This window comes from Cervus elaphus, chromosome 29 (genome assembly GCF_910594005.1).
Source record: "Cervus elaphus chromosome 29, mCerEla1.1, whole genome shotgun sequence".
NCBI lineage: Eukaryota > Metazoa > Chordata > Mammalia > Artiodactyla > Cervidae > Cervus > Cervus elaphus.
In genome coordinates this window covers 35,266,337-35,280,272 of record NC_057843.1, presented here as the reverse complement: position 1 = coordinate 35,280,272, position 13,936 = coordinate 35,266,337, and the positions used below count along the sequence as shown (strand labels likewise).

Sequence of the window (13,936 nt, the reverse complement as noted above, 5' to 3'; positions counted from 1 at the left end):
AAGAAAATAAAAGCCTAAAGTAATTTTAAAGACCTTCAAGATGCAGTTATACTGATTCCTCAGGTTCCTTCTTCCAATTGTCATGAATCTGACTTCAATTTTCTTTATAGTAAAGGAAGTCTCTCACATAATCTAATAATATCACTTTATAATTTAAACCCACTTCCTCCTAGTCTAACCTCAGAATCAGTGTAAACAGGTTTCATGCATTTAACTCCTGTTTTAATCTTAGAATCAGAGTAGCAGATTTAGCTTCGCCCATCTTGAGAGGTCTAAGTAAACATTAATCCGTAGTGATTATGCTAAAATAATTATGTTTGAAAGTAATATGACTTGTCTCTTCTCACTGAAAAACAGTGAAAAATCTATTCAAGTTTATATAGAGATAATATGTCAAAAAAAAAAAAAAAACAAAAACCACTTCTTCCAGTGTGTTGCTCTCTGGTCTAAAATACTATGCAGAGTCTTTATCATATTATCACAGATGAACACAACACTTAAATATCCCCTTCATGGCTGTTAAGGCACAGTAGAGTCAATTCATGCCCAGGGAGCTTTAATCACAGATCATCGTCATGATAAACGGTGAAGTCAGTGTGGGCTATCATGTCAACGGCTACTCGGGGAGTTCTTAATGGGAGTGCTGCCAGCATGAAGTTCATAACTACTTTCAAGGAGCACTTCTAATCTAATGGCTAAATGAGTATCATTAGAGTATCTTTTACATGCAGCATTTCTAGAGAAATCCCGTATTTAAAGGAGACAAGTTACTGTAGTCAATGCATACAACTGAGACTGCTTGAATAATGCAGATATTGTCAATGGTTTAAAGTTATAAGAGTATAAAGTTAATTAATGGCTTATAACAAGTTGAGCTATCAAATTGTATTTTTGTGACCCATCATATCATTCATAATCACACATAATGTGTTAAAGTGGGGCCATGAAGAAAATATCACACATAGGAAAACACTAAGAATAACAATAATAACACTCATGATAACAATAAACAGCAGGTTGGCAGTGTTAAAAGTTCTGGCTAGTGAAAGCTAACACTTAACTATGTGATTTTATGTTGCCCCAAATGGCATTCATCATATGCCTTGTTTTCTTTTTAAAACTCAATTTTCAATCTCAAGCCTCAAACCAGAAACTATAGAAACTATTTTCAAGAATACTGCACAATGTAAAGAGAGCCTTTATGACTAAGAGGAAGAATCGGAAAGAAATAAGAAGCAGACCATTTAGAAAATAATTCAGAATCCAATGTGTTTCCTAAAACTGAAATGTTCTCCTAAATGCTTGAAAGAGAATAAGTGAAAATATAACTTAACCGATGAGCAAGCAAACAAAATCTCCTTTGTGTTCTATCAACAAAGATGTTGGAATATGTAAATTGAGTAAAAGGTTACCAGCTCTTGAGACTGAATGTATATGGGGCTACAGATATGTTTTGCTCAGGAAGCACAATAAGATAATCAAAAATTGAATGTTTAAAGACTAGAAAATCCATGCAAATGTCCAGATTGCCACAGGCCCCACTGCTCCACATTCTTTTACATGGAGCTTCTTCACGTGGTTGATAACTCTCTAGCCACTTGAGGTTAGCGCTCTTCTTAGAGTTTTCTAACCAAATATGGCAGGAGTTGGTAGGGACTGAGAGAAATCCAGTCCATCAGCCTCATTTCAGATCGATAATAGAGAAATCAAGGGCGATAACAAGGATGTGATTTAAGAATCCCATTAAGTAAATCAGTAGAAACTCTTTATGGTAGAACTTGAACAGTTTCAGTTTTGTTATTTGGCACAAGACTTTAGTTGGACATTTTACTGTTACGCTAAGTTAAACTTGATCTAAAAGATAAACAATCATTCAGTTATAAATAATCCATGAATTCATTCCACTATGGGTCCCTGTTTCTGAGGAATATGATAAATACTCAGTTTCACAATCTTGTGCTTGATAAATGACACAATATCTAAATACCCACACATAAACAATTTTTTATTCATTTTCATCAAGGATTAACACAAAACCTTTAAGGATTCTGAAAATATAAGATACTGTTAAGTTCACCACTGCTTCAGAAACACCCAACAGTCTGGGAACATATTACTATCTTAATATTAGCTCAAATATTATTTTATATCGAATGGGTAAAATCATGTGTATGTACTTAATAATTATAGTTTTGAGGCCATGTAAACTGACCAAGAGCACTGGGAAATCTGCTTGTTCTCTGTAATTTCTTTTTCAGTGAGCTTTCTCACCATAATTTAGTGTATCTGGCACTCATCTGCTATATAGGGAAGCTTACACATTTAGTATATTAACTTGAAATCAGGAAAGATAAACCAACCTCATTAAATAACACCAAACAGACATAAAAAATTAGATACCTTTAAAAGTACAACTATTCCATTAATTATACAGATACTTTTAAGTTGGCTATTTGTTGTAAACTTTTGTATCAGATGCTGAGTCATATTTAAAGGAAAAAGAACTGATGGATATGATCAGAAAGAAGAGGGGGACAATTCTTGAAAATACTGTCAAGTATAAACACACTGAATTACCTCATATTCCTGGGAAAACTTCAAGTTGTCATTTGCTTTCAACCTTTCAATGTGATCTGCAAGTTCCAAGATAGGTATTGGAGGATGGCTAGCCATACCTATTAAAAGGAAAGAATACAGACATTTGAAAACAAATGAAAGTGATGCTAACTATTCCAAAATACAGAGAATACTATAGTTAGAAATGGCCTGAAAATACGTGAGTAGTAAAGATGTTTAATGTGAAAAAGCAGGCAGATAGTTTGGTTACTCAAAGCAGGACATGCTCTGGAAGGATGAATTTTGTAGCCAAATGAAAAGTCACCAAGCATAATCTCCAAACTAACACTCCTAATGTGAAAGAAAGTGTTATTGTGCTATGAATCAGTGCAGTTAGCTAGCGGAGAGAACTGACAGTCAGGCTTGATGTCAACTTCTGCTTTGAGTAATGACTGTTATGTCATTTCAAACTCCTTCTCCTGCACTGTGTGAAATGGAAATTGTGTGGAATTAAATGGTGTAAAGTGAACTAAGAAAAGAGACACTGAGAAAGGCCTAAAAAGGGAAAGAGTTGTAGCTGGATAGGAAACATAAAGTGACTTATGCAGAATCAAGGAAAACTAACTTGAAGAATGAAGGTTACCAGGGTAACCGGAATCATCTGAACCTGCAAAGGAAATGATGGTGTAAATAAAATAAAACAGAACAAATTTGTTAAAAAAAAAAAAAAGAAATGGATAGCCTGATATACTTTTAAAAAGCACTAATAAAAATGCTGCAGGTTTTAACAGGATTCATATACATTGTGACTAGATAAAGATCGCTTTAATATTTCACAAACCTGTAGGTGACTGACATTCACATGCAAACATGGACACAAAGAATGACATGCACCACAGACTATAGACAATAATCACTGATGACAAAATCAGACACAAAACTGAGTTTCAAAAATGTTTCCACTAGTAGCAGATTGTAGAGGTTGGGGTTGCAGCCTTCTCCTGGACATTTATCAATGGCCACACTGACAGCCTGGTGGTATTTTGCCCCAAGTCCCCATTATTCAACCCCTAGCAAACCTACAATCTACTTCAGGTGTAAACATCTTTGTCCACTAATGGGAACTGAATGCAGGAAAGGGAGCAAATGGTGAAAGGATGAAGAGGAAAAAGAAGGTGGTAAAAGAAAGCAGTGACATGGGGGTGATACATCTTAGTTCAGTCTGCCCGCTGAACGTATTCATCGAGTCTGTTAAAAATAAACCACCACTAACTATGGTGATTCCAGTGTCTTTATAATGATTTTTCATTTTTCATATGATTTATATTTTACTTCTGATTAATTTTCAAGAGCACCATAAGAGACCATTGCTGACTCATGTCTTATAAGTGCAAATTCCAGCTGACTAGAAAAACTTGAACCAGCAAGCCCCCAGGGAGGCCTCTAAAGTGGGAAAAAAAAAAGGGAGGGACTCAAGCTGGAAGCCCTGTCCCTGTGGACATTCTACTGTCCCTGGGACTCTCTGGAAGGTGTCAGGCTGAGGTATGGTGACCATTAAGTCAGCACAACATTTAATTACTTTGTAATTACTTTATGGGTATTTTAAATATTGTACTGATATTGAAAGCCAATGGGTTCCTTTGTCTCTAATGCCAAATTATCAATGGTTTGGTAAGTTGAGTAAAAAACTATCTTGCTTCTCCCAGATAATCATTTTAGCACTGTGCTGTGATAGGCAGTACTTTAGTATCTATGGCTATCAAAGTCTGCTTTCAGCCAGCTAAAAGCTTAATGGAAGATCCAGTGAAAATGAGTCAGCTTGGAAGAAGAAACTCTTTGTTGTTGATATGATTATGCATTTGGACCTAAATGTTGGAATCCATTTCTAGAACGTTTCCCAATAGATGGTAGCATTGAACTCCTCGACATTTTGTGGGAAGAATAGCTGAGTGACAGTGATCGAATAATTATATTGATCTTATCCAGATGAGGCACCCCCAATGACAAGAATGGAAATGCAAAGGCACAAGAGACGGACGGTAGGCTTGTCTGGAGATGAAATGATGTGGACATCCATTACAGTGCTTTAACAGAGAAAATAATAGAGACAAAGATGTTTAGACCTTTTCGAGCGAATCGTGGGAGAGAGTTATTATCATATATGGACTGAGTGGTGGTTTGGCTAGAGAGGGAGGACACAGAGCCAATCAGGGAGGCGTAGGGGACTGAATTACTGCTCAAAGCTGCAAAAAGTAAAGCCAGTTGGAGATGGGAAAAGCATTAGTATAACAGCAGTAGAAGACCATCATAATCAACCAATATTTACTTCTGGCATGCACTGGTACGTGGTCTGGATGTATTACTTTGGCAGCTAATGACAGAGAAATCCAAGCAAATCTGTACTGATCCATTACATTCTAATTCAGCATATGTATATATCACAGGCAAAGATACCATGGCATTCAAGAATCATTGTTTATCATCTGGCAATACTGCACCAAAGCACTAGGACAAGCAAAAATGTCAATATGGATGTTCCACAGAAAGTGGGGGAGTGCTTGTGGGAATCTGATGGTGCAGGAGAAGAAAACCTAGGCAGGTATACTGAATAGGAGTTCTACTTCTGCCTGCCATCTACTCATAGAAACAAACTTCTGGTTATCAAGCACCTAAATTTCTTTTTGTGTAAAAATAAACGTGTGAAGCTAGATTAATTCTGGAGTCACTTCTTTATAACTCATTTCAAAATATTCAGGATTTCGGAGCAGGGAAGGGTCTCATGGGTGTAGTTCATATGTGAAGGTTTTAAATGTAACTGTATCTTTTTCTTTGAGGGGTGAGGAACATCTGTAGTCTACAAAATAGAAAATTATGCAGTTGAATTGTCAATTTTTTAAATTAAGTTTAACACACTTTTTTAGCTAGCCAAATTACCTTATAAGAATATATGATGTACATATATGCATATCATGTATGTATTCAAAATAAGTAAATGTCAACATAAAAACCATGCTAAAGGATAGATCTGGGATGAAACTCCTCTAACATGAAACTCATTTATTTTCATTATTAATTTTTAAATTAAAGTGTAGTTGGATTTACAGTGTTCTGTTAGTTTCTGGTATACAACAAAATTATTCAGTTATACATGTATATAAACTTTTTTACATTCTTTTCCATTATAGTTTATGATAATATATTGAATATAGTTCCCTGTGCTATAGAGTAGAAACTTGCATGTTGGGCTTCCCTGGTGGCTCAGTCAGTAAAATAATCTGTCTGCAATGCTGGAGGTCCAGGTTCAATCCCTGGGTTGGAAAGACCACCTGGAGAAGGGAATGGCCACCCACTCCAGTGTTCTTGCCTGGAGAATTCCATGCACAGAGGAGCTTGATGGGGTGACGAAGAGTGGGACATGACAGTGAGTTTGTATTTGCTAATCCCAAACTCCTTATTTACTCCTCCCCCCATCCTCTCCTCTTTGGTAACCATAAGTTTGCTGTTTATATCTGTGAATCTGTTTCTGTTTTGTAAATAAGTCTATGTGTATACTTTGTATATTTGTATACTTTAGATTTGACACATAAATGATATGATATTTGTCTTTGTCTGACATCACTTAGTACAATATGATAATCTCTAGGTGCATACATGTTGCTGCAAATAGTATTTCATTCTTTTCTATGGCTGAGTAAGATATTCCAGTGTGTATATGTGTGTGTATGTATACACACACACATACACACACAACATCTTCTTTATCCATTAATCTGTTGATGGGCATTTTAGATTGCTTCCGTGTCTTGGCTATTGTAAATAGTGCTGTTATAAACATTTGGGGTGCACATGTCTTTTTGAATTAGTTTTCTCTGGATATATCTTTAGGTTTTTCTTAAGGAACCGCCATACCGTTTGCCATAGTGCACTGATTTACTTTCCCACCAAGAGTAGGAGGGCTCCCTTTTATCCACACCCTCTCCAGCATTTATTATTTAACATGAAACTCTCTAGCTCATACCAGAAAATAATCACCAAGGATCTGTGGCAAAATGCTATTATAGAATTCTCCCAAAACTTCTCCATTGTCCAATGTGGAAATAAAGTTTACAGGATATAATCAAGTATATTAGAATCTGAATGAAATAGGAGACACTAAGAAAATTATGAATTTGACCTCACCAAAGTATCTTTTCACTCTTTTGTTTGGCAACCTGGTCATTGCTCACAGTCTGGGAACCAATGTTTTTATTAGAACAGTGTTTTCATATTAGCATAATTTGAGGTGCTTTAAAATCCCACCTTTCCAGGATGCACACCTGACCAATTAACTCAGAATATCTGGGTATGGGAGCCAGACATTGACATTTTAAAAATTCCCCAGTAATACCTTTTAGTCCTTTGGGGATTTTTTTGGGGGGAGCCTGTAATGTTTTTCATTCAAAAATCATATTAGAGTACATAAGAATGAGACCAGCTTTCTCCTGGTGATACCCTTCAATCTGCTCCAAGTCTCGATTAGCAAGCTTTAGTGCTTTAGCTATTATTAGCAGCAACGAGCTTGAAGTGCAGCTCACAGCTGATCAGGACATGCTAGGGTCACAACCTCATCAGTTCAAAGCTACAAACGCACAACATAAATGCATTTTAAAGGAAGGCACCCACTGCATCGGAGCAGAGTTTTCATTACGGAGTTATGATATCAACATGAAAAATGACAGATGTAGTCAATGAAATCTGCCTTAGGTTGGAGGAAAAAAAAGGATGGCTACATTTTTTTTTTGATAGTAACTCTGTAATGGCTTCCTTATAAGATGTAAAACTTTAAAAATCATGGTGCCTTAGACATTATTTAGCCTAGCATTTTCATTTTATATAAAAGTTCTGAAGACTAGAAAAGTTAAGTGATTTGTATATTTTAGCCCATTTAGTAAGTAATAAAATCGTATGTGATTTTGGCATCCTTCTACTGTTTTATTTCTAGAATTGAAGTTATGATCTTCTAAAGCAGGGGGCAAAGTGTCCAGTGCTCAAGGGCCCAAGTCAGTGAGGAAAAGAAGTAAAAATATAAACAGATATTGAATAGTAAACACTCACAAGAATGTCCTCCTCCCCTTTTTTGTGCAACCAGGAATCTCCTAGGACTGTTTTTCATTTCTCTACTTTCAATATGGAGTCTCAGGAAAGAGAAATATTTCTCTATTAAAAAAAAATACACTTGTGACGAATGGCAGCTGATGTTCTCTTTCAATGTCAGGATTACCCTCAGGGCTGCTATAGACTGTGGAGAGCTTCTAGAAGGTTGGAAAGCTCTAGCAGATATCTTCCAAGTGGTACTAGAGAGCCAAGAGGGTGAGGCTTCTCAGTCTTTCAGTAGCAACTGAAAATCCTGACAATTATGCTACTTTCCTCCATTTTCACTACTGATTAAAAATCTTGTTGAAATCCAGTGGGGGTCAAAGAAAAGAACTTTGGAGGCCACATTTGGCTAACAGTGACCTCTGTTTTAGAAGAGCGGAATGTTCCTTTGGTGTGTGAATTAAAATCTAAGAACGCTCAAAGTGAGAGGCAGCATATTTGTGTCCACAACACACTAGGAGAGACAGTGAGCAGTGTGTGTGGGACTGGCCAATGTGTGCCTCTCCCATGGTTCATCCTCTATCCCCACTCCTCTCCAATTAAGTCCACTAGAAGGGCAAAGGACGCTCAGAGGAGTAAAAGGACTTGATCAAGGCCATCATTATCAGTAAACTATGGCTATGTGGGGGTTTGGATCCCACACCTTACCAGTTCTCATGTAGGGAACTTCCCATTATGCCATGCTATCTCTTAAATCATTGAACACCCCTGGGAGAGTGGTGTCACATACATAAATATGGACTTGTGAAATTGGACTGTTCATGCAGTAACATGGCATCATAAACTATCCTCAGTTTGAGAAACTGTGTCAGTAATACATTAGCTTCATTTAGAAGGTATGCTTGTGTTGGTGGTGGGGAACAAGTAAAAGACACTCATACACACACCTGTATTTTTTGTTACGTCTTACCAAGACATTGTGAGCTTCCATGAAAATATTTTAAATGTATACATTTAGTTCATGTTAAAAACTGTAGTGCTATTCGGCAGACATGTTTTCAAAACCCCCCTGAAATATCATGTTTTTGCTTTTCAAATGTTCTATTTTATGAGGTCAGTACTCTAACCAATATTAAGTTTCAAATGAATTTTTTATATAGAGAGAAATGTTTATCAAATACTTGCCTTATTTTTTAAATGCTGCATTAAATGTCAGTAGATACTTTAAAACAACTTTGTTAACTGGAGGTTTTGAGGTCACTAATAATGGTGGAACATCTTTTAGATGATTCTGCTGTTAATATTCATGTGTGGTAATGCAGTAACACTGTCTTCATGGTTTCCTTTCTAACATATTGTGATAAAGACTGAAGAACAGGTTATGGCCATGGGACAGAGAAATGTTATTTTGTTCATCAAATCAGAATTATACCTACCTGACTTAATAAATCATAGTAACTTAGTTTACAAAATATTTTTCAGCTTTTCACATCATTTATGTACTGCTTAGCTATAATAACTATAAATACTCCATGTTTACAATTTGCCTCACAAATGAATGGTGAATTAAAGACAAAAGAGAACATTGATTTGTAAGGTATAATTGCTTCTTAGTATGACAATGACATTTTGACTTAATCCATGACTAGGATCATAATTAAGGGAAAAGTACTCCAAGAGTGCTTTTTCAGGTAAGCACTAAATGACATAATTAAAATTCATTTTTATGTAGGATTTCTCAAAATGCAAGATTTGAACAAACCCATGTTCCTTTATATCAGAAATTTAGCATTTAGATGCAAAGAATTAATGTTTCTGAAATGCTAAAAGAGTACATCTAGCATTATTCATTTAGGTATCTGCCTAAATTTCCTACAGTACAAAATAAAATATAAGGAGATACATATAAAAATGGATTTTGTTAGCACTGATCCAGTTAATACTACTAGTGCATCAGAAGAGATGCCTCAAGAGCTTTCAAAATCACTCAGTTGCTATGCAGACATTTCTGTTGCTGATACTGCTATTTCTGATACATTAACATTTTATGAGTTTGTTTTTGTTTTTCACAGCCCATCAATCACCTACCGTCCATGTATGCTTTAGGGCAAAACATTAAGGTCATTCATGGAATGAAAACGAGGCTTTTACATTGTCCCATCTGATCATCAATTTTTAAATCTCTTTTCCTAAAAGGAGCCAGTAAAAGTCTAGAGTTTTGTTTTTGTGTGGAAAAAAATAAAAATTGGGAGTAGTGGGAGGGAGGATTCTAAGTAAGGGGTAGAGATACTGGAAGAAAGAATTTTTTAGGAAAAAAAAAAATTCTAAGCAATTCAGACCATAGTGGGTTGGTCTGAGGGAGAAGTCTGCAGGCACAAAGAAAGGTGCTGACTAGCATGCCACGTGATGGTATTAGTTAGATGTTCCTTTACATTTTTTTTTAATACTAGAAAGAAAGCTTATTTCCTTAAGATGCTGGACTTCTAAATTTGCTTTGTTGGAAAAAATAGAAATAGGACCACATACCAGTAATATTTTGGTTTTCTTATAAATCACCATCTTTTGACAATATTATATTTATTTTAGTCATTGTGTCCAATTCAAGAGGCCACATCCCAGATGGGCTACTCAGTAGGTAAGGCTTTTTACAGTATTTCAAAAATATCCATCATTGACAATCTCTATCAAAGCGGTAAAGTAAAATGTGCCTGCCCTAGGACTCAGCCATCACAATTCCAGGTGCCTATCATTCAGAAATAACAGCAATGTGAGGTCTGGGCTCAGTACTGCTCAGTACAGTATGTTTTGTAAGAACAAAATGCAGGAAATAAGTTAACCTCCATTAATAAGGACTGAGATGATATATTTTGTGACATCTGTTGAACAGAATATCATCAATACTATCAGCTGTTAAAGGAGATAAAACTTCATATATTAGCTTGGAAAATGTAGTTAAAAATATTAAAATCGGAAATTTCATGTAAATGCATCTGTATCTATATACTTGCTATATATATTATCATTTAAAGAACTGTATACACAAAAAATTCTGGAAATATATGCATGAAACTCTTTATGGTAGATATTCTGGAGAGTAAAATTAGAGTATAGGAAATCATTTACATTTTATTTTAAATATGTCAAAAGAAGAAAAAGCGAGATAAAGAGTAACTTTTCTTTTCTAAAAGTATATTTTTTGCCTTTTACAACTTATAAAAATCACACAAAATTTAAATAATACACTTCACAACCATACAGCCATAACCTAAGTATAACTATTGTTAAGCTCACTTCCTACTTAAAAAAATTTTCCTCAGTAAACATGTGCTACTTTTATAATTAAGAAATATTGATGGGCTGATTATAAAGTAACATGGAAATTTTTTGCATAAGAAAAGCTTTCTTCCCACCAAAAAAGTAGTTCACTTTTGTTTAACATGTAACTCATCTATCAGCCATCCTAACACATATCCAGTTACCACTGTCCAGAGATGTGTAAGGCTTAAATAGGGGTTTCATTAAAAGCATCTTTTATAAGTGAGTATTTTCTTCCCTTCCTTCGCAGATCTTAAAGATTTATAAAAACTGATGACTAGTTACTAATTCTAGAACATTCTTCTACTACATCTCTTCCCTCACTCATTGTGTCCATTTTATTCCATTATCCACTTGAGGTTGTAAGTCTCACCTTAGCTAAATGATCCCTTCAATTGACATATTCCACACCAGTTCTGACTGTCCCTGCAGACCATTAAGTGATGTCACCGTTGTAAACCATAGTCTCTTAAGAGATTAGCTAGTTCAGGTTCTCACAGTTACAACCTGGCTGCATACTGCCATCTGAAATCCTTAACAGATAGATAAATATATTCGTGGAAAATACCTACAAGCAGAGGTACCTGCTCTTAATTTGGAGAGTGGGAGCATTTCTAATCCTGTCTAGATGCTTGAATACAGTGTTTAACAAACAGAAGGACCTGATTATCACCCCAAATTTGGCAAGTATGCGGTAAAGCAAAGTTCCTCTCCACATCCCACAACTTCACAGAGACGGTATCATGAAAAGAACAGATTTCTCTGTGTTCACTTTGTGCTTCAGCTGAGTGCCCAGAGACAAAACTCTGACCTTTTTCTTTCCCAGACCCAGAGACATATGTGTTTGTGGTACTACAATTAGGGAAATAATTCTTTGAAGTACTTAATGCCAAATATTGTATCTATATGAAATTTAGTATGTACGTTTCAGTATCTTTTGAATATGAAGCAGAATTTGGGAAAAAGATCTGGCTCTTTAAACCCAGACGCTCCAACAAAAATAAGTAACTCAAAATGTAAATAGATTTTTCATTCACAAGATGATTTTTTTTTTAAAGGGAAGTAGAATTAAGAATCAGTGAACTAAGCAATAAGCTTCCTTTACCTTCTGAAAGACCTACTGAATTTCAAATGATAATGTTAGTTTGACATTTTATCATCCACAACAGACTTATCAGAAGTAGAAATCAATTTGCTTTCAAGATCAAATTCTGTGCTAGGGGCTGGTTATATAAATCACAGGTTTCTGATTTCATTGAAAATCATGGACTGTTAAGTCTCTACTTATGCATACCATTAAGTAACACTGTCATATTATATAACAGTTGTACATAACTATACACACAAAGGTATGATGTATATAAAAGCACATTTCAGAAACTGAAGGGTGAATGGTTTAAAATCCAAAAATATAAGTAAAAATTAAAATTGCTTCCTGTGCAATACCTAAGAAAAGTGTTTTATCATAAAAGAATCATTTTATTTGATCATCCAGGAAAGCCCTTGATTATTTACAAACCAGGGAGGATTAGCACAAAAAGGTTACTTGGTTAGCAATCCCAACTTCTGCTCTTATCCTATTGGCAAGTAATTAAATTCATAGCCACACGCTACAATCCACACTGGCTGAAGCAAACTATAACATTCTCTATGAATTTTACATTAACATGTGAGTCTATTTTCTTTGTAAACTGGTCAGATTTTCAGGACAGCAGGCCGCATTCTAGAGCCTGGGAGGCACATAGACTATTTCAACAAACCAAGACTTAACCAGACTGCTTAACTGAGGCGGTTACAGCATAACGCTGCCCTGGTGAACAGACGTGCTAGGATCTTGGGACAATTTCTCTTTTATTCTATTCCTCTTAAACCACCTCTCTCCTTTTTACTGTTTGCCCACTTTATTCCACTATCCATTTGAGGTTAAGTTTAATCTTAGTTAAATGGTATCTTCTGGTGGCTCAAATGGTACAGAATCTGCCTGCAATGCAGGAGACCCAGGTTCAATCCCTGGGTCAGGAAGATCCCTTGGAGAAGGAATGGCTACCTCCTCCAGTATTCTTGCCTGGAGAATCCCATGGACAGAGGAGCCTGGAAGGCTACAGTCCACGGGGCTGTAAAGAGTTGGACACGACTGAATAACTAACACTAGCCATAAGCCTAAGTCCCCATTTTACTTTGTTAAAGCTGTTGCTGATAAAAGCAATGTCACTTCAATTGTACCCTTCATTCTTTCCAGTGACTTATATGGAACTTAGCAGGTTCTCTCTATAAAGGGATCTAATATTCCCACATACATTGGGGAAATTAGATTCTTATTAGCATTCTTGAATATGGAGGTATCTTGGTTGAAGGCATTGGTATTTCCCTTGTAGCCGCCAGCACTCTGCTAGTAACGCTTTCTGCATGGTAGCCATTCACGTGTTGCTGGGGGTGATGAGGCACAGCACTCCCACTGGCTCTATTTTGCTGCTAACCTTGCCTTTATACTAAGCCTCTTAAATAAATGCCCATCAGGAGAAATTTAGTTATATGGAAAATTTCTTTTGATTGTCACACTGATGAAGGTATATCTTTGCTTTTTAAAGAATAAACCTCATTTGAGATAGAATATTTTTTAAAAAGCCCATGTCTATGGTGATTGGTAGAGTCACATTTAAAATTCCAGGCATTTCTTTTAACTGGATAGTTACTAGTTACTATGGCATATCTACATATAAAATAACACATATGCTAAATACAGTAAACCATGCATTTTCAAGTCCAAGCAATTCACTGAAAATGTGTAGTTTAGTAAGTCTGTGGTATACCATAATGGGTAGAATATCCATTTGACACAGAAAACTTTCAAACGATTTGGGACACAATATTACCAACAAATTGTCATCAAATGGACTTCTTAGATCAGCTTTTTAATTTTGTTCATTTTCATCAGGTACTGAGACAATGCCACTCAGCTGTATAGTTTAGCTGTCTCTACCATTCATCA

At 35.7% G+C, this 13,936-nt stretch overlaps 1 protein-coding gene and 1 long non-coding RNA gene across 14 annotated transcripts in view; one reads left to right on the top strand and one right to left on the bottom strand.

Annotated features, from left to right (window-relative positions):
- PTPRD (protein tyrosine phosphatase receptor type D) overlaps positions 1 to 13,936 on the bottom strand; it is a 428,379-nt gene that overhangs the window by 117,102 nt on the left and 297,341 nt on the right. For 7 of the 13 annotated variants that reach the window (XM_043891355.1, XM_043891356.1, XM_043891358.1 and 4 more), the window contains one exon: positions 2,578 to 2,675. In XM_043891355.1, the coding sequence (XP_043747290.1) occupies positions 2,578 to 2,675 (98 nt within the window). Of the gene's footprint in view, positions 1 to 2,577; positions 2,676 to 3,181; positions 3,224 to 13,936 lie in introns of all 13 variants that reach the window. The other 6 variants (XM_043891351.1, XM_043891349.1, XM_043891352.1 and 3 more) reach the window with 1 other exon arrangement.
- The window catches only part of LOC122686210, a 182,946-nt gene that overhangs the window by 166,241 nt on the left and 2,769 nt on the right, over positions 1 to 13,936 (top strand). The gene's annotated exons all lie outside the window — the stretch shown is intronic.